The following is a 22,775-nucleotide window of genomic DNA, read 5'->3' on the forward strand; positions in this document are numbered from 1 at the left end:
AAGTTTTTTTTTTTTCTAAGAAATAAGCAAATGTATTGCCAAGACATGCAGCACTTGGGTCAGCAAAGCTAACATTAATACAGACCCTGGTAGGCAATGGGATTAGTGAGTAGAGGAAAGGTTGATATCTCCACAAACCTGAGTGTGAATAACTTCTCGGTAGACGTTCGCATTCATTTTGAAAACAGTATTGTAGGTCAAATAAAGCATTCTTATTGGTCATGCTGTAACCACAGAATACCAGTCTGGAACCTGATGGAAAACTTCAACTCTCACTTAATTTGCAAATATGTAATTAAGCATAATAAATGTCATCTAGTGTAATTGGAAGGATTATCTCAGAAGATGTATAAGGGACTATTTAATAAATTCTCTTCTGGCCTGATTATATTTTATTCATAAAACAATTTTGATCACAGAGTTTTCTCCCACAGCTCTCCTAATTTTATATGATTATAATTGCTTATTGTTTATGAGATACTATGTCCTCCTCTAGTGCAGCATTAGATTGAACTAAGTGCTTGACTGTTTTTAACACCTGACTCATCTATTCTCTCTCATGAGGAAGGAATTAAATGCAGTATGATTTTTTTTCTTTTTGATTATATGTCATTAAAAAAAAAAGGTAAGTGCTCTCTCTCCCTCCCTCTCTAACATGCCTTAGTTAGAATTATTCTTAACAGATAACTTGTTTACCACTGAATCTTACTACCTTTGTTTTATAAACTACCCAAATAGCTTCTGTAAATAAAAAATAAGGATTATGGAAGATACCAGGACACAAGAGATTTACACAGGAACATCTTTAAAAAATGAAATAGAAATAAAACCAAAGAAGAGTGACATAAAAAGAATTGCTTGATGGTTTAAGCCAGTGGTCGGCAAACCGCGGCTCGCGAGCCACATGTTGCTCTTTGGCCCCTTGAGTGTGGCTCTTCCACAAAATACCACGGCCTGGGCGAGTCTATTTTGAAGAGGTGGCGTTAGAAGAAGTTTAAGTTTAAAAAATTTGGCTCTCAAAAAAAATTTCAATTGTTGTACTGTTGATATTTGGCTCTGTTGACTAATGAGTTTGCCCACCACTGGTTTAAGCAATCAATCTATTTTATATCAAGCAGTTAAACAAATAAAAATATTCCCATATCCATACACTCTAATTGTATTCTTAAACATGTCAGAAAATGGATACACGAGTTGCCAAAATCAATGAAAATGAATTCATCTTCTGTCAGACTTTCAAGATTTTCCTCTTTCTTTCTTCTCTCCGGGCTCCTCTTCTTCTCGCTTTCTTCCTTTCCTATTTCTGCAGGGACCTCATTGTCCGACCAGTCAGGCAAGTCCAAGACTCCCGTTTAAGCTTTTCATGTATATTGGTGCTTAACCTGTTCTCATGGCATGAGACACATTGCCGCAATCTGGTCCCAATTGTCAAATCTCCCAGTACCAAAAACCACTGGGAAAATGACATCTCCCCTTCCTTGTGTTCCTGATTGTATTCTTTCCATGTTTTAAGGGATAGTTTTTCTTTCTTTTCAATGTGGATTGCTGAACAACTAGATCATTTGACTCCTTGCTTCTTCTAAAGTCCTTCTACAACACTCCATTAATATTAATGATGTTCTCTTTTTACTTCTATTGCACTTTGCTTATGCCCTTTTCTCACACATTCTTTCTTGAATATCAGTATGGATGGGTATGTCCCTGCTAATTAGATTAGTCATCTAGTCATTTAAAAAATAGTTTTGCTACCAAAGAGAATTTTCAGAAACACTGTGTACTAAAGAATCTGTTCCTGGCATGGTTTTATAAAAGTTCCTAAACAAGTGTGAATATTTCATTTTCTTATATGTCCTTCACTTATTAATGATGAGGTGGATGAGGTAGATGAAGTGATGCTATTTCTTAATTTGAACTGAAGCTGGTTCATTCTTATAATCTAAACAGTACCTAGAATGACTCTTCTTTTACATGCTAAGTCTTCAATAAATACTATTTAACTCCCAAAAATAAAGCAATCTTTAGAAAACTTTGTGTTTCTATACTAGAAAAATCAAAATGCCTATACTTTGAATTTGTAGGTATAAGGGAACCAGCTTATATACTGGAGTTCTAGGACCCAGAGGCAATGGGCTGGATTTCTGAGACAGGGTTACTAGTAATCCAAGATCTTTGAAGGATGCCCATGCCCAAGGATCAAAATGAAGAGTATAATGATTAGTCAATCCAAAAGCATTGATCAGAAGTAAGAACTAAAACCAGGGTTCAACTTCAGGAGTCTGAAAACCAAATCAGTTCAAATGCTCACTTTATTTATTGTTTATCCTATTGATTTATTTTTTCTTAATGATGTGTCAAACATACTGCATTAAGCTTGGTACATTATTATTCATTTTAATTCTCGAGAGACTCCATGACATAAGTGCTATTCATCTGCCACTCTGCTGATGAAGAATCTGAAACTGTAAGAGATTGATGAAGCTGACATTGCCCAGCTAGGTATTCAGTGGCAAAGCCAGGATATCTTGCTCAAGTATGCATTCTGAACTTGAGCTCCTAATCACTTACAATCTTTCCTCAGAAACTGGGGCCAACTGCCTGTAGTCAAAGCTGTTATTGTGACTTGAATTTTAATTGCCAACTAGGTCATGTTCATAAATGATCAGAAAATGGCACGTTGATCGATTGGCATAACCTTTTGCTCAGGTCACCCCCTTTCTGGGGTACTTTTTGGAAAGAAGTTGTGTTTAAACACTATACCATAACTAGACATGTAGATCATACATAACCTTCTTCCCATGCAAGTGCTGGTTGACCCTATTCTAGTATGCAATATGCTTTACCTCTTCAGTTGTCCAGTCTAGATTTGGAGTAAAGAGCTGTAATAAAGCAGGATACTTAGAAGGATATGTATGCATGAAGTGTGGGAGGGAGGGGTGTTACAATGAGAGGACCACTTTGGTGATTATACAAGACTCAGGGTGGCAGGTCCTCATTTGTGTCAAGGTTGGCTTATATATACAGTATGTGTTGTGAAAAGAGACATATGTTATTTCTGATGCGTGTACTCTCAGTCTATCCCTTTTATATAGCTAGCACATATTATAGTCAGAGTTTTCAAGAATTTTTTTTACATCAAAATGAATTTGGTTTCTAGTGAAATCTTGGATAGAATAAACTCCAAGCTATCACAGTGATATTGATAACATGGCTAGGACAGCTAAAATGTTGGTATTCTATAGTCACTTAAAGTTGGGATCATAATATCTCTTTATACCTTTGGAGACTAGTGTTAGCTTTAGCATTGGTATCAGATGTATTCCTTCACTGCAACATCCTATTGATTAGCAGTAGCTTCTACACGTCCCTCTGAGGTGTGCCCTATTTACTGAAGAGGCTGCAGAGGGCTGCTTGTGCTATACTTCTTTAAATACTTTCCTTTCCAAGATCTAAGGCTGGCTTTTGGGAAAGCACTGCCTCATCATGCTATACACCCTCTAAACCATCTCTGCTTACTTCTGCATCTCTGACACTACAGCCAGGAGGGAGGGTGTGATCTACTACTAACATTATACAGCATCCTTCAACTGACAGTGTTTTGTGTGTTAGAATGCCTTTGGGAATTTCACTAAAAACACTCCATTAAAGTATTTTGAAGAATGCTCTGTGTTTTCATCTCTCTTACTTTTTTTTCATAGCACTAAACACTTTCTATTATATAATTTATTTATTTTTCATGTATATCTGTCTCCTACCTGCTAGAAGTAAACTTCACAAGGGCAGGGGTTTGTGTCTGTTTTCATCACAGAGGTAACCTGACAAGCATAAGAGTGTTAGGATTTCTGACTCTTTCAGTAACTGTCCTTCCTCTCAGAATATAGCTTCATTGAAAAGCTTGCCCTCAAACATAGTCTCTGGTTGTGACTGACACTATAGTTAAAGAAACACCAAGGTACCACCTCCTTAACATAGGTACAGAGACCCTCCTACGTCCATGCTTGAAGCCAAATTTCTAATAAGGTGGGGTAGAATAGGTTAGAGCATGCTTAGTTCATTTGGAATGCTATAACAAATAGTCTGGGTGGATTAAACAACAAATGTTTATTTTTCCCAGTTTTAGAGGCTAAAAGTCTGAGATCAGGGTACCTGCTTGGTTGGGTCTGGTGGACAAACACCCTTTTCCATATTGCAGAATGCCTACTTTCAGTTGTGTCTTTTATATGGTGGAAAGAGAGCTGGAAAACTCTTAGGGTTCCCTTTTATAGGCTATTCATTCCATCTTGAGGGCTCCACTTTAATGATTTAATTATCTCTCAAAGGCCCTACTTACTACTACAATCACATTGGGGGAGTCAGAATATCAACATCTGAATATTGGGGAAACACATATATCCAGTCGTTGGGGAAACACATATATCCAGTTGTTACAGGGTATACCAGAATAGGGATGGACATAATTGTTTCAATTACTAGAATATCATAGCTGTTAATGGGGACCAGACTGGTCTCTTTTCTTGCATATATACTAGGAAGTCAATTATTTTACCTGTAAAGTTGGGTTATGGACTGTTTATATCTTAAAAAATACAGTGAACTCTTGGAAACCTTTGATTGTTGTAGAGTTTCCCTCACTTGGATACTGGGTTAGAGTGCCCCTCCCACCCCTACTTGTTGGTGATGTAAAGTTCCATCTATATAATTACATGTATTTCTGAAGGAGTGCATGGATCCAAATGCAAAGACCAGAAACTCACACAAGTCCAATCTAAAGAACAATTTGCAATATAATTCAAGTATATCATAGTACCTCAGCCAAGAGATTCAAGTATTAACCTGTTAATGAACTTGTAGAAGAGGTCATTTCTTCATGTTGGAAACACCTTCGATCACCATCTAGAGGAGATTCCGCATGCCCTGAAAGTGCAGCTTTATGAAACATCACAGAAGGGATGGTGACCTGGAGTGGTGTGTACTCAGCACACTGAAAAAGGAAGGGAGTCCTCTGTCCTTTACTAAGAGCACAGGGGCATCTTTGATGAAGTCATTGTGTGTTCCCTCCTTTGACTTCTCTGAATTGGACCTGCAACCATTCATCTTTTTAATCAAGCTGCTAAGGTAGAGTAGAACCCTGCTGTGAATTGAAATGTTCAGTCCTATGAGCCATTATAATAGGCTTTCCGTGTAGGAGCAGAACTGTACTCTTCTAGGCTTTCAGATAAACAAAGCATGAAATAAAAGAGAAACCACTTGTCTGGGATTGCCATTAAACTGTGAACTCTTTGACTTGTAAAATTAAGTGATGGATTGAGTTGGAATACAACCAAATTTCTCTGGAGGTTAGGCACAGATGCTGGTCACTGGAGTAATTACAGAGTTGACAGCCAAACACTCTCTTCCATCAGTTAAGTGGAAAGTGAAGTAAACTATTGACATGATTTTATCTCCCATTCTAGATGGGAAATGGAAGCTTCAGGAAGCTTTGGAGCCAAATAAAATGGATCATGGAATCTTTGTGGCTATAATTAGAACAGGTTGCTTGCCATCTGAGACTGTCAGAGGCCCCCCAAACCAAACAATGTCTTCTAAATTTTTACCACATCAAATGGCACAAAAAATAAATCAAAAGTCCTGAAACCAGAGATGTAAGAGAAAGAACATGCAACTGCTGATTTTTGTGAGCCAACTATACTCACGCATGTTTGTTCCAGGGCGAAAGCCCACCGCTAATGTAAACTTCCAGTTATTGGGATGAAATGAATCCCTTTGTTCTTGGTTTGGCTGTATTTGGGGAGCTCCATTCAGTTCCCTGATCCCTTGGACTGGTTTATAAAGGGGATAATTGATAAAGTTTAAAAGCACAGGCGCAGGATAGATTCACATAAGTTTATATTGAAAAGCAACTTGGGCAGATTAAGTTGAACATTATGCATTCTAGAATGTGCATTGTTGTTAATGTTCTAAGTTAAAGTGTATGTATTTTATATGTACTACTAGTAGTCTTTCCTCAATACCACCTTCCCAAGATGGTATCTATCTGTATAGCTGCTTATGTGTGTGTGTGTAGGTATTGGGAGGACCCTTAGATACATGCTCATCCTCTGGTACTTGGTTTAGCTGAAGTTTTAGGATTTTGTGGAGTTCCTGCTCCTTTGAACTGATGTCTTCAGAGAAATTGCTGGTGAATATGTTCTTTGTACCTAAGACTTCATCAAGGACAAGGGACTCTCTCATGCTGCTTCAGGTCCAACTCAGTTGCTGTCGGTGATGACTTCCAAGAGTTGCCTTACATTTTCTGTCCTCCTGGCTAGTTTGTGACTAAAGACCAAACACTTACCTCCCACCAGGGAATTCACTTCCCAGCAAACCTAATGATGAAAACTATTTTCTGTTACATTGGACATGTGTGAATTTGGGGACGTTGCACCTACTGGAACCACACAGAAGTTAAAAAACAACACAATAATACCAACACTTGTTCTCTTTGGTTCTAACTTGTTACATTGATTTATTTCTTTGCTGTCTCTGGTTGATGCACAGTCACCATCTATGGAATTGCTTCATGCTGTACACACACACACAAACACACACGTGTACACACACACACACACACAGCCACTCAACATTGTGAGGCCCAATTTCTTTGATTTCAGCCTTTATTTTAACCCATGGAACACACCTCTGTTATTATAGCCCAAGCTAGGAAGCCGGGCTATAGAAAAATGAGTCCAGTGAACTCCATAATTTTCATCTCTCTGTTGATTCACTCGGTCCTGTGGGAAGAGGGTAGGTTATTTGCTCTCTTCATCTCTGGAAGTGATTCCCCCAACTCATCTCTTCCCCACTTCTGAAGAGGTGGCCAATCTGCTCCTTCACTCAAATTCTTCAACAAAATAGCACCAAGTGTTTTGGAGATCCAAAGTTAATCCAGGCTGGGGATCAGTAGTCTAAGCACAGGTCCACCTCTGCATTATGCTGGGACCTTCAGAAACTGACAAGCCTTCTAGACCTCTTTCCTCACCTGTACCCTGAGATTGGTTGACTAGAGATCCTATAGACACTTTCAGGCTAAGACAATCTAAGATTTTGAGATGCCTTAAATCCTTGCACTGGAAAAAAATCCTATATAATAAAGAGCTAATATGCTAATTAGACCGAACAGCAGAATAACAGTCTAGACAACCTTCCGGATGACCATCTGGATGACCTTCTGGATGAAGCTGGGGCAGCGAGGGCTGAGGCAGCCAGGGCTACGAGGGCCGAGGCCCTTGCATGAATTTCGTGCATTGGGCCTCTAGTTTTCTCTATATTTAGTTATCCAATGTAATTTGCTAGTTTTAATTTTTTTTGGATTTTCCTCCATATTTCTATGAATACATTGAAATAAATCCTTTGTAATATATGCCTTTTTAAATAGTTAATCTTAGTTTTAAAGATAAATGTCCCTGGTTATAATATAGGTATCCTAAAATTGACTTAGAGGCATAAGAAACAGAACTTTTGTTGACTTCTTAAACATATAAGCTGTTTTATTTCATGGAATTGGAAATTTTTCAGCTTGATGAATATTTTTCTGTTCATAACAGCAAACTTTGCATATGTGCTTAAGTAAATCTTCTCAGTGATTCCATTCATACGTGGTTATTCAGTGAGCCAATCAATTTATGACCAAACAATTGCATATATCTTTAAATTATAAATGTTAATTTTATTCTAGTAATTATTGTTACCATATTGTTCTGAAAACCTTAAAAACATTATGACACATGCCTTGTAATGTTCTTTCAAAATTGCTTATTTAAGAGGAGTACACTTCTAAAAATATTTTGGACTCTAGCATAAAATACTTATGTTATAATACTTTTATGATTTCCCCTGAGAAGATATAATTAATATACTCTCACATTAAGCATGACATCTTTCATTGATCCCTCATTTTAGTGCTTCTAATTAAAACATGTTTGTTCCTGAAACTGAGGGAAATATGTTTCTTGTACTTTTTGCATTATTTTATAGTAGCATTTGCAATATGCTGAGGGCTTTTGCATTTTTTAACAATGTATATCAAGGTATACTTGTAAGCATCATAAGTGCTGAATAGCTAATACTATAATACCACTCAGAAGAGGAAGAAAGGTGAGACAGTTCAGCTGTACTGGTGTGTGACAGATGTTTGATTTCTGATTTGTCAGACATAAATAAGATTTAGGCAAACCTTAATGAGGAGAGAAAGTCCATACACGGGGTAGACAAAACCCTTAGGCACCAAGAGACTGAGGAATTAGGCCCATTGCAGACACTTTCCCCAAATTAATTTATTGCTGCATATTATTTACAGTGATTCAAGTTTTACAGGGATGTTCTATGCTGCTTTCATCGAGGCAGCTAATAACTTACAAGTCTAAGTGGTGCCTGTTGAAATAAACTTGAACTGGATGTAGAACTTGGACTTAGCGGTTACTTCATGAGATTGTAGTTTTAATTAAATGTCATACTTAACGTAAGTGATGAGTGAGCTGTTCCTGGTCAGGTAATAAACTCGAGGCCTAACTCCAGCATACGCACAGATAGCTTCACTCATCATTCCGAAGACATTCCCCAGTCTAACTGGCCTAGCGGGACATTTTCCATTTTTGTTGTTGTTGTTGTTAATCCTCACTCAAGTGTATTTTCCCACTGATTCTTAGAGAGAAACATCAATGTGAGAGAGACACGTCGATTGGTTGCCTCTAGCAGGTGCCCTGCCACCGAGGTAGGAGTGTGTGCCCTTGACCGGAATCCAACCTGGGACCCTTCAGTCACCAGGCTGATACTCTATCCACGGAGCCAAACAGCTCATTTTGATATATTTTATATATCATTAATGTAACTTTTATTTACATTAATGATATATAAAAAAAATGACTGACTTTTAAACTAACGTATAAGGAATATGGTCCCATTGCTTCCTGTATTACAAATGTTAAAGTCTAATAAGTAATTATTTTAGTATGATTAATAAGATGTTTTGATGAGTATGTATGCAATAAAATGTATTTAAATTATGTTTGAGGTTGCAACTTTTATATCCCCTTCTTAAGCTTACTGGATGTTATTCAATTCAAATAACATATTTTAGGAAAAATGTCACTTGTCTTTTTTTTAAAAAACAAACATGTTTCAATCAGCATAAACTTCATGTCATGAATATTTCCTCTTCAGTGTGATGTATGATTCCCTTTATTTTCTTGGGAAGTCCAGGTTTTCAAATGTTTGACATAGGGGAGATTCTCTACACATGTGTGATTAATTTTGCTTAGTGCTGTGGTTCAATAACAGGTGAGAATATGACGATTATCAATATGTTGCCTCACCATTGTGCTCTTCCCACACTCATCGTTCCCTGACATTTTCTAACGGGGCTCTCTCAATCACATTTAGTTTTTTCTTTCTTTTTAAACTAGGTTTGCTCTTGTTTTCATTCATATTGCCTAGTTTGAACATGACTTAGTTTTTGAGTACTGCTCATTTGGATGGCATTTTTGTACATTTTATGTTCCCATGTGAAATGCATGTTTGAATTGAAGCACACACACAATTACTGAACAATCATATGGTAACAGTTTGTTTTTTTAACTCAAAGTCACTTAATTTGTTGAACTAATTCTACATGCAAATTTTTGTATGTTTAGCAAGATATATATTCTCAAAAATAGAATAGACTACAGAGAATAAAAATATATTAAAAACTGCTTTTCCTTGGATTCAACCACCAGAATAATCATGGAGCAATATAAATAAGAAATTTTTCATTTGGTTTTATTTTAGTTTACAATAGTATCACTTTGCTTATGCACTGATATTTTGGCAGGGACTCTTATCCAGACCATGTTCTAGGTGGACAGAATAAGATAAAGAAGGTATGCTTATTTTTTTTTCAAATAGTATATAGTTCAGTGGAGAAACACGCATGTGAACAAAATTGAGCATATGTGAATTGCTAATGACAAGTAGTACAGAAATTCAAAACAAACAACCTTCCTTGGTTTTAGATTAATTTTAAATAAAATAGTACTAAATGAAGTTGAATAAGAGAATATAATGCTTTTAAGAAAACGTGCAAATTTATTTTTTGCTTATTAAAATAATGAAATTCTTAACATACTTTAATACAATGTATTGAGTGTTTATGAGAAAGAACTACAGGATTTTAGAAGATATTGAAAGGTATGATTTACTGCCTGCAGGACTCTAATAAGTGTTTAACAGAATATTATAGGCATGTCCTTAGATGAGAAAAGGAGAAAGGCAACATTGAATAAGGAAAATAATGCAAAAATAAATAGAAAACTATGAAAGTGGGGCCTATTTGCAGTTTCATGATTAACTATTGTGTGTGTTATTTTTATTTGGTTTTGCTTCCGTACCTGGAAAGTGGCAAGGGAAAAAGTTGAGTAAAGGCAGGTTATGGCCAGACTGTGAAGGACTTTACATGCTACCTGTGAAGGAGTTTGGATTTTATCTATAAACAATGGGAAGTGTATTCATATTACAGAATAGTAATTATGTTGGATTGTCATAGTCTACCCCGTGCTGATCACATTTTAAAGTGCACATGGGTCAGCTGGGATCTTGTTAAATTATAGATTGTGATTCAGTCAGTATGAAATGGGACCTGAGATTCTATATGAACAAGAAGCTCCTAATTCAAGTGATTCCCTATTGAACCACTTTGTAAGTACCAATGGTTAGTTAGCACCTGGAAGCTACATGAAATAGAAAATGCTAGGCCTTACATCAGATATATGAAATCAAAATTTCCATGGATGGGGCTAAAACAAAATACACACATACAACAGAAATGCGTGCGCGCGCGCGCGCGCACACACACACACACACACACACACACACACACACACACACACACACACACACACACACACACACACCCTTCCTCGGATGCTTCTGATGAGCCCTAAACCCAAGAACTAACCTTGTACAGGTTTGCAGACCACTCACTACACCAGGCTAGCAGTGATGAAAATGTAACAGAGCCAGTGATCATACACAACAGAAATAGGTTTGAGAGACATTAAAGGAAAAATGCATTGGATCTTGAGTTTTATGTTTGAGAGAGGAGCGGCTAGAGAAACATAGATATTTCTATTTTTTATGACAAAAGAGATTTAATAGTTAATAATAGTATAACTTAAGACAGAGAATAAATAATGGGGTAAGATAGAAAGAGAATGTTCTTGAGCTTTGCTATGTTGACTTTGAGAAATATGAAAGTTTTTGGAAAAGAGATATAATAGGTGTTAGCTAATATGTTTCCTAGTCCTCAAAATGATGAGATCGAAGAAGATGCACACACATCTACACACATTTGATCTATAATTAATATATAGAAGAGGGGATGGTAGGCAGATGGAAGCTGAGTTTTGAGTGTTTGCAATGGGCCAGATCATCCTGTACATTTTTTGTGTACATAAAAGGCATTAGGTCATAGACACTGAGCACAAATGGCTGGGTTCCAATCTGGCTTCACTACATGTTGGATGAGTGGCCTTTCCCATGACTCATCACCATCATTTGCCTCAACTTCCTCATCTGTAAAATAGGAATGATGGTAGAGTCTATTTAATAGGCTTGTCTAAGCATTACAAGAGTTATTTTAGGCACACTGCTTAAAACAGTGCCCAGCAAATAATAAATACCAGATATGTTTGTGCGGCAGAAGAAGGCATATAGAATTCCAAGATAAGAAAAAAGAGCTTACAGAAACACAGATGTTTAAGGTGTATGTGGAAGAAGAGATGAAACCAAAAATACTAAAATCAGAGTAGTCAGAAAAGGAAGCAGATAATGCTTATGTAGAGGTCAAGGAATGGGGCAGTTAAAGAACAAAGTAGTCAGCAGTGCCTCATCCTTGATTAAATGTTTAAAGAAAGAAAGCTGAAGTTTATTACTGGATTTTAAAATTAGAAGGTTGTGGTTGACCTTTGTGAAAACAACATATAAGTTGAGTGAAGAGGACAGAAGTAAATTGTAATCGAATAAATAACAGCTAGGGAAACAGAGAGTTCTTTCTTTCCTCTTCCTTTCTTATACAAAATAATTTAAGACAAGTAAGGACATACCATAGTAATTTGAGAGATGAGAAGGAAAAGAATGATTTTTCTTTTTCTTTTTTGGTTATTTTGTTTTATTTTTTGTTTCATTTATTATTGTTTCATTCTTAGAATGATTGTGATAAGCCAGTGTCTATATAGCTTGTCAAGAAGGGGCCAATAGAAAGAGACGCATCTGAAAAGCAACTGAGGCTTTTATTTTCTTAACTTGGAATGAGAAGATTGAAAAGCTTAGTGCAAATATAAAAAACATAGAGGTTGAGGGGCATTACACTAAAAAGTTCAACTTGGTCTTCTTGGCAAACTTAGGTAAAACAAGTTGTTAAGAAGTAATTTTGATAAAATGGTCATAGCCATCAGATTTTCTGATTTTAAATGATAGAGTATCTCAACCTTAAATGCTCCAAAATTTCTGAATTTTCTTAAATATTGTAGTGACTTGCAAAACCTAAGAGCCAACATAGGCTGTTGTGATACATTGACATAAAAATTAATAATAATAAGATGAATAATATAATTATTTACCCAATTCCTTCAATGAAGATACAATTTTAAAATATATTTTCAATGAAAAAGTTTTCTCATTCATTTGGTATAATCAATAATTTATAAGGACCTTCTATCCGTAAGACTCCTTAAGAGTTTCTATAATTACTAGGTAAGTACATTAGTCCTCTAAGTCCCAAAGCGGGGAAAAAAGTGCTTACTTTAAAAATCTTACAAGTCATTGTACCAAGATAAATCAATACCTTAAGTTGTCTCTGCATGGCTGTTGGAATTTTAAGCGGATACAATTCTGCTTTGTGTCAGACGTGTGGTAGACTGATTAAGTTGTCAGTTTTTAAATCGCTGCAAGTGATAAACTGGCCCTTTTAAATGCCACTGCTAAATGTTGTATCAAGCTGCAAAGGGCTCCTGGTCTCCAGATAGAACTTAAAAATGCCAGTGGCTTCATTACATTTACATTCTTGTAAATTAAGAATGTCCCTTTTGCATATCTGCTATTTGGTCTGCGCACTTGCTTAAATTATAAATAGTAATTTAAGCTTTGTTATGATAGCTGTTATCTTTGTTAAAATGTTGCCTGTGTTCTATTTTGGAAATAATTTTCACTTATGAAATATATTACAGCTTCATCTTTTCCCATTTAATGAGCTCTTCTCCTGAAATTCCTTTTTATGTTGGTGACCCTTGTTTCACTAAAGTAGGAAATCTTAACTTTTTTTCCTTTTTATTTTTTCACTAAAGTTCTAATTGATCACAAAGCTGACTCCTACTTTGTTTTTATTGCATATATTCCTAGCTTTCCATGTACTCTGCCACCGCCATTCTGGGGGCTCATTATTGTGTACCCTAGAGCTTGGCCCCTTCAGTTTGTCAGCCACCCTATATTCTGACTTATCTTTACTAAGTATCAATTTTGTCATGTTCACATTTCTATTTATAAATAATTAATAGACCAAAGTTTACCATGGCTTTTGAGATCCTCCAGCATCTATTTAAAACTATCCAATGATACTATATTACGTAAAATATTATACATGAGGTCCACCTCATCTATATTGATCTACATGTTATTCCCTGAATGTTTCTTGATCATTTCTTTGCCCCAGTTGACCTGGGATGATCCCTTTTTTCTGTTTTTTATTAAACTATCCATCCCACCTGTTTTTATAAAAAAAATTTTATTGCCCTCTATATAGCCTTCTTGATCATAAACCTCATGATGGCCATAATTGGTACATATCATCTCATTTTATCATATATATTTTTGGTTTTGTTATTGTCTTTTCAAATAAACTGTAAATTCCTTAATGTCAGGAACTATGTCTTATCCTTATTGTAAACCATATCATTTAAAGAGTGATTTGCAAAATGCATACAATCAAAAAATTCTTATAAAAATTTACTGAATTCTACTTTTAAAATTGATTTGCATGCATTTTCTTTGAAAATAGTTCACAGAGGACGTATATTTATCATGGCTCCATTTTCAGTGTGTATATTTAAAACATTTTCTTACCTTGAATAATAATATCTTGTGAAGATTCTGCATTCTGATTATCTAACCCCAACTCGATTACAAAAACAATGTATTGATTAATTTATAAGACATGCCATCATTTAAACAATAATGCCCCTTACATGAAATGAATCCATATAACATTATACCCTTCATAGTTTTCTTCAAAGTCATTATATCTTTCCCAAAGACACAAGGAGAGTAAAACATCAAAAGCAGATTTTTCAGCATTAGTGAATGCCACAGATATTATAACTGCAAACCCCAATCCTAAATAGAATTTTGAAAAAAAAAGCTTAATGTAATTTTTTTCTAAATGAAATAAAGACCCCATATCAATATCCACTTTCATTTCTTTGTGTCTATATTGAAACACCAGAAATGACAGGAAGATTAACTGGACAGATATCAAATAAATGATTGCTGCCCTGTTTTGCCTGAACACAGCTTTTGGCCTTAGGGAAGTATTTTCTTTTCTTTTGACAATTGGGTCCAAGATGAATCTGTTGGAGGTGGCCATGGGTCAACAATGGTCACAGGAAATTCTGGATTTTAAGTAATTAAAGCATTGTTTGAGGTGTGGCCTTAAATGTAATTATCCTAATTACATTTTATCCAGGTTTTTCCTAATATTCACATGTAATGTGTCTAAGGAGGTTAAGTAGAGCAATTCCAGCCTTTGGTAAATGTATTAAACTAGAGAATTATGTGTTTTCTTTAAATAATTTTAATACCTAAAATAGAGCAATGTTATCAAAATGCCAATGAAAATATGGTCCTGATTTATGTGTGAATTGATAGTTTGTCCTGAATGAGAAAATAACCAAATATTTTAATATAAAAGACCTAATTAACTTTCAGCTAAATTTTATTTTGTCACAATTAATATATTATTTATTACACCCATGGGCAAATCAGTGCCTGTATCTTTTAAGTTATGTCTTTCCTATAAATTCTTCCTTAGGAAAGCAATACAAATATACTCCAAAGTTAAATATGGGAATCATTTACACAATAATTGGTAGATACTTCTCAAACTCTCTGATATCCTTACATTCAATTTAAGGCAGTGAAGTCATTATGAAATTTTATATTGTTAATACCGTCAATGTTCTGTACCTTTTGTGCAATAAGCTCTGGGTGTCAGCCCATTATTCTCATGTATTCATATAATCAGTTTAGGAGAAACAGAAGGGAGGTTGATGAGCCTCTATCTCCAGGAGTTTACATTAAATAAGGTAGAGAATGGAGTATAATTATCAACAACATGTTTCATTTGTTTAGTAAAAATGCCTCTTAATTTAAAAAAATACTTTTATTGATTTCAGAGAGGAAGGGATATATATAAATATCAGTCATAAGAGAGAATTGTTGATCAGCATGCCTCCCACCAGGGATTAAGCAAATAACCCAGACACGTGCCCTGACTGGGAATTGAACTCAGGACCCTTCAGTCCTTAGGCTGAAGCTCTTATCCACTGAGCCAAACCAGCTAGGGCTGAAAATGCCTCTTGAGCAAAAATATGTATTTGCTGATGCCATTGATAGAGCTCTTAAAGAATGATTTGCAGAGTTACTGATATTTTAGTTTTGTTTTGAATCTAGAAAATAGCAAGCCACATGGTGGTGTGAGAAAGGGCGATGAAGACAGAGGAAATAGTTGGAGCAAATGCACAATGATGGGAAAGTGGGAGTCAGTGGAGAGGGGGTGGGGATAATTCATCCTTGTCTATACTGCAGATGCACTGAGAAGGGACAATTATAAATAAACTTGTAAAGGTAAGTTTCTTTACATTAAAATGTGTGCAATAATTATTTAATTGGCCCAAAGAAATCCTATTTGAATACTTTTGTGTAGGCAAGTGAAATTAAACAGTTTTAGAAAGGTATTCATGAAGTAGCCTGAGAAATACTTCCATGAGAAGAGAGATGAAGAGAAAAAGAAATCTAGAACTTGATATGTTACTATCACAGATTAAATATCTCACATTAATTAGAGAGTACATGTATAGGGGAAGAGTGTTGGAAATAAACAAAAATGCATACCCATGTTATTTCAGAGGTTATATCTTCAAGGTTTGAAAACTCATTAATGGTGACCAAAAATGGAATGTGAGCCGTTTGTTTGTTTTTTATGGATGGGTAATGGGTTCAGTTTGCACACAGAACGTTGGAAATAAAAATCTTCTATCTAATTGAATACTAGTTGAGGGTTGAAAATTGGAGTATTAGCTCTTTGGGAAGGTTCAAACTGAAGATCCAAGGAGAAAAGGTAATTGTTGCTATTAATGGTGCCTTAAAGAAGAAAGTAAAGGGAGTGGGAAAATGAGAAAGAGGAAAACAATCACTATGTTCTTTTTTTTTCAACTATATTACCTTTTTTTCTGCTTCCATCCCTTCTTTTGGTAGGTATGTCCAAAACACCCCCAAATTATAAAACCCCTGAATTTCTGTGCCCAGAATTGTGTGTTCCAAAAACACCACCCACCTCTTTAGGTTCAAGCTTCTTATAAGGGAATTCTCAAATTTCTTAACTTCTGGAATTTGCCTCTGTTGACCCCATTACCCATAAACTAAGCTTACCAAGGGAATTAGTGACTTCTACAAAGGAAAAGTCCTCTTCTGTGAATTCTCATTGGAATGAACATAGTTTCAATATAGTTATGTTACCTAATTAATCTAATTTCATTTTTTAAAATTTCATGTTCCTACTTCTCCTATTGGTTGTTTCAGCTGACTCACTTCGTAGTGCCTTAGTGTACTGTCTACTATATAATGTCAGAATGTGTGTTTAGGTTAAAAAGAGCTTTATTTCTAAAAATCTTGGGCTTATGATGTAGATCTTCTGAAGGAGAATTATGTTTGCTTCAGTCACTTACCTATGAACCTTACACGTGACACAGCTTTTTAGTTTAATTTTTCAGGTTGGGATTTCCCAAAGATCACCTTTATAGCTAAATAAAGCTAAATCCCAAACATGGGATATGGTGAAAAAGTGGTTAATCTATTGAAGGAGAAACATTTTTTCCTCTACACAGGCCAGAATTGTGGGTTCCAAAAACACAATCCATCTCTTTAGGCTCTCATAAGGGAAATCTCAAATTTTTTAACTTCTGGAATTTGCAAAAGACAACTTCGCTTGTCATCAACCTTTTGCCAGTGGGCTGATTTATTCTTATCCTTCTGATAATATGGATTAACTTTATTCTGGTCCAGTGTTACCTGGGGTTCTGTAGCACCCCCTTTTCTAGACAAGCTTTGATAGAATATCTGTGCAATATATGCATCTTTTGGTTGCTTTGATCTATAAATTCTTGACTTATATTCTAGTTTTTAGAATTTTTCTTTGTTTTTTGTTTGTTAGTTTGTTGCTGGTTTTTTTGTTGTTGTTGTGGTGGTTGTTTTTTTACCAACAGCTCCATTACTTTACCATGCATTTCTGAAAACAAGAGATGTCAAACAAGGTTTTGGAGAATAGTCACACCCTCTTGTCCATCATTTTATTAGAAACTAGAGGCGTAGTGCACGCAGTTCTTGTACGGGTAGGGTCCCTAGCAGCTGCAGGTTGCTGGTCAGGGCCTCCCTTCGTTCTGCGCTGTCTCCTGGTGGTTAGCGCATGTCTTAGTGTGCAGTCAAACTCCCAGTTAGTTGAACTCCCAAGGGACATTTTGCATATTAGGCTTATATATATATATATATATATATAGATATACATCTTTCAATTTGGATTAAAACAATTTCTAGATTCTTCATCTATTTTATTGCAAATTTTGGGAAAAAATTATTAAACATCTCATCTATTTATTGCCATTGTCCTTATTTATCTTGTCAAAATAAATGTTCACTCACCTTTCTCTATGCAATGCTTCCTCTCTTCCCCATGTATGTCTTCTTTCATTGAAATATTTTAGTAGGTACTCAAAATGTAGTTAATTTATATTTTTATTGTTGTAATAACAGTGTAGGGTATACTTTTTGTAACAAGGTTTCAAATCTGGGGCAAAATATTTCTCTAGCTGTTGCCTAATCAGGTAGCGCATATAAACTAGCATGTAAATATGGAACAGCTGTCTGAGTGTGAATTTGCTCATTAATTGACAAACAAATTTCAAAATATTAGCTTGAATGAGTCCTTTATTTGGTCTGGTTGTAGAAGTGCATAATAAAATGTAACATTTTGTTGTTAGATCATATTTTACAAAACTTTCATTTCTCTTTATGGGCAATAAAAATTAGGGTAATTGCTGTTTAAATAATGTGGTTATAGACTATGCAGTAAAATCTTAGAATTCATGTTTAAAACCATAATTAATTGTTACTCAAATATTTTTTTCAGCTCTTCTTCAAGTGACAATTTCACTTAGCAAAGTAGAGCTTAGTGTGGGTGAATCTAAATTCTTCACATGTACAGGTATGTATTATAAATATTTTCAGATAATTTGTTTTATGCTTTAATTATTTAATATAATATATTGGCAAAATTTAAGTTGTGCAAAACAATTCTCTAAAAATAAAGTCTTATCATTGGTCTTATAATAATTGGAAAAGTATCAGTTATTATATTTTTCATATTAAACTATGAATTTTATTTCTGTTAACTTTATTAATTTTGGGTGTCAAATTAGAGCATTATATGGAAAATAATTTATAATCAAATATAATGCATACACATTGATTTAAATAAATTAAAATATTATACCTGTGTAGATAGTAATTTTAGGGTGAATGTAAATATTATAACTAATCTTTATAAATATACAATGAATAAATTAAATAAGGTACACTGCATTATAGTTACACCTGCTGAAAATTTTAGGACAAAGCAAATCAAATTTATCCTTATAAAAAGTGATTTTAAAAAACAGTTATTTAATCAGGAAAAAAATTTCAAGATTTTTGTGACTAATCAAAAGTATTAGATCTCATAATGCTTAAGGGAAATTATATGGACTTCATTCAGTTTAATTGCACATATGCAGAATTTTTCAGAAGAGATTTAAATATTTAAACATCAAATTTTAATTTAGCACACTGTGGAACTCACAAATGAATACATTCTACTTATATTCAGTGTCATCATATTCATTTTATTCATAAAATCCTTATACTTAGTATTTTTAAAAAGAAAACTTTATTTTCAGTTTTAAAAAATATTCACTTAGTGCCTAAATGGCTTTCTAGAGTATTTTCATATATTTTCTATTTCTGTTTCTACTTAAGCAATTCACAACTGGATTTAAATGATATAAAATGCATTATAAAGTTATCTTGAGAATGGCATGGCTTCTTATTATAAAAACTATTAAAAATATATATAGTTACAATAACATGTGTATCAATCATATCCATAGTATATAAGCTATATAATATACTATATTATAACTACATATACTATATATTTTAAATTATATTATTATATTATATCTATATAATAAAGAGGTAATATGCAAATTGACCTTCATGCTGTCACAAGATGGCTGCGCCCACAATGGAGGCAGGTTCCCATAACACAAGATGGCTGCACCCACAATGGAGGCAGGTTCCCGTAACACAAGATGGCTGTACCCACAGCAGAGGCGGGGTTCCCATAACACAAGATGGCTGTGCCCACAGCGGAGGTGGGCATCCCATAACGAGTGATCAGCAGGGACCTGAGGCTATGTGGCACCAGGCCGGGGCAGGGGACCTGAGGCTGCACCCCCCGCCCAGCAGGGCTTGACTGGGGACCTCAGGCTGTGCCCCTGCCCCAGCACTGGGACGGGGGACCTCGGCTGTGCCCCCAGCCCTGGCGGGGCTTGACGGGGGACCTTAGGCCACGTCCCCCACCTGGCAGGGCTTGACGGGGGACCTGAGGCTGTGCCCCCTGCCTGGGGGATCTGAGGTTGTGCCCCCTGACTGGCAGGACTTGATGGGGGTGGGGCCGACCGGTCTGGATCTCACCCAATGGGGGTGGGGCCGGCTGGGTCTAGGTCTCCCACGATTTCGAGGTGTGGGTGGGTGGGGACTTAACTCTGGGTCCCATGGCGCACCCCATACCCTGACAGGAGGAAGATTTTCATATACATTTTACTAATTTTCTTTCATCTCTGACTCTTCTATTATAGAGAAAGGGCAAATAGCAATATGAAAATATTTCCTCTAATTAATTCATTTTTAATGTGCATGAATTTCATGCACTGGGCCACTAGTTATATTATATTAATCATATCTATGAAAAACTAATAAAGGCCATGGGTTTTTATACATTTGCCTTCATAAAGTTTAGAATTGATAGGTGTGTTGATACATATTTTTGTATATTGACAAATAAAAAGCAAGGGTGAAACTGATTTAACATCACTTATTATGTCATCAAGTCATTGACATAAGCATATAGGTCATTGTTTCTAAATCTCATCCATATTTTATATACACAAATTCACAATTGTATCCAATAATCACAGAAAAGTGAAATAGCTTAAAATTAATTTTTAGAAATTTAAATAAATAGTATTTTATTCAATTTGCATATTATAATAATATAAGTTATGTAATGTAATTACCTCTGTCAAATTAAGATAAAATTTAAAAGTATGAATTAACATAATTCAATGGTACTGAGTTTTGCTCTAAATAATAAGGCAAAATAACTAAACATTTTTTTACTTTTTATATAAAGACTTATAACCAAGAATTATACTGTTATCATGAAAGTGTCCTTATTTTTGTTAAACATAGTAGTGAAACAAGAATCTAAAAATAAAGATGTGGGGAACCCATGCAAATTAGAAAGCTTGCATGTATTTTTTCCTATACATCGGTGTCTATGGTGACGGGACGCTGTAGTTTCATTGTACCCTAAAACACAGACACCTGAAACACAATAAATAAATATATCTGAAATTCAGGGAAGTAAGAATGGAGTCAGCTCCTCAGGGAACTAAGAGTATGTCATATGTAGCAAAATAATTTTTATACTGCGTTTTCAAGAAAATAAAAAGTGTCATTGTATTTATTAATTTCTCCAGTGGGTCACTCTTATCAAGAAAATAACATGAAAAGTTTTATTGAAATTTATTAATTACCAGAGATGCCAGAAAAAAAGAATATGATGAGCAATCCATAAAAATCCAGAGTAAACTCTCCATAATAATAAAGTTGTATACCATATTATTAATAATAAAAATATATAAAATATTTCACATAATATTATCTACATTTTACTGTATAAGATGAGATTTTTGTATTGTTCACACTTATGCTCATTTACACTATTCTTTGGTGACATCTCTATGGAGTGGGAACTTGAAGATGAAAAGCTGCCCTAAATGAGTTATCCTATAACTGCTATGGTATTTTGATGTGTTCAGAAAAACAGAAAATAACATAACTGAGATCCTTTTAAAATATAAACTTTCATGCTTTTGCTCTAGCATGTCTAATTTGATGTAGAAAGCATACTAATTTATTTCTAAAGCGACTTGTTGGGAGAAAAATAAGAAGGAACAATTTTCTTCAAAGAGGTCCTGCAGATGTTAGCTAACTTTATGCATTTTCCCCGATACTTTTGAGTTAGTAGTGTATGCTGCTCCCACAAATTATCTCTCAATTAGGTGAAATACAGCATTTTTGTGACTAAAAGCAAACACAGGAATCTTCAGCTTTTACAAAGAGGATAATAACCTAGATTCTGAATTGGAAAACTTAAATATATGTTTACCCTGTAGTGCTTTGGTTATAATTGCCTAGAAGGATAAGTAGCATTTCAATGCATTCTAATTATCATATGACTAAATAGTTAACAGTTTTAGCTTAAAATTATGAAAGTACTGATTTGAGAAAAGAGATTAGGGCCTCATATTAAAAATTTCCATTGGTCATATCTGTACAAATAGAAAGACTTGGGATATTTATTCAAAATTTAGTATTACCAAAAACCAAAATTTATTTTTTATGAGATTTACATTTTTATGAGCTCTGCTTTATCAGGCAAAAACGTTCTAACTCTTTACCCTAACAAAGAGAACCAAAGAGGTGAAATCATGTTAGTAATCATGATTCTGTTCAGATATATCTGTCAATAATCTATTTCTGACTGAATGGCCAAAGCAGTTTTATAAGTGACCTTAGTGAAAATCCATAGATTACTATGGTAAGTATTCAGTTATCATTGCTTAAATATTATAGCTGATATTTCCTATGGAACTTTTGGGTTTTGCTTACTCACATGGGATTGAATCTTCAACACTGGATAAATAAGACAACATGTGTTCTAACATTTGTGTTTACTTTCAATTTGGTAAGATTTTCAGATTTCCAGTCTTTCCCTATTTAAGTTTTTTTCAAAATTGTTAAAAACTGTTATGTAATAAGTAAATGTCAATGCAAAAACAAACACTTGAATCATATTTTCAAACATTTCTTTTTCCATGATTCTTTGCAGCAATTGGTGAGCCTGAGAGTATAGACTGGTATAATCCTCAAGGAGAAAAGATAATTTCAACACAGAGGGTAATGGTACAAAAGGAGGGTGTCAGGTCACGATTAACCATCTACAATGCAAATATAGAAGATGCAGGGATATATCGTTGTCAAGCAACAGATGCCAAAGGACAGACACAAGAAGCTACAGTTGTTTTGGAAATTTACCGTAAGTCATGTATTTATTA

The 22,775-nt window shown here is 34.8% G+C and overlaps 1 protein-coding gene across 2 annotated transcripts in view; it reads left to right on the plus strand.

Moving 5' to 3' along the window:
• The window catches only part of NCAM2 (neural cell adhesion molecule 2), a 417,403-nt gene that overhangs the window by 230,545 nt on the left and 164,083 nt on the right, over positions 1 to 22,775 (plus strand). For both annotated transcript variants that reach the window (XM_080656219.1, XM_080656220.1), the window contains exons 2-3: positions 18,464 to 18,538; positions 22,550 to 22,756. In XM_080656219.1, coding sequence (XP_080512345.1) covers positions 18,464 to 18,538; positions 22,550 to 22,756 — 282 coding nt within the window. The remainder of the gene's footprint in view (positions 1 to 18,463; positions 18,539 to 22,549; positions 22,757 to 22,775) is intronic.

The sequence above is a fragment of the Plecotus auritus genome (assembly GCF_963455305.1).
Source record: "Plecotus auritus genome assembly, chromosome: 2".
NCBI classification, from domain to species: domain Eukaryota; kingdom Metazoa; phylum Chordata; class Mammalia; order Chiroptera; family Vespertilionidae; genus Plecotus; species Plecotus auritus.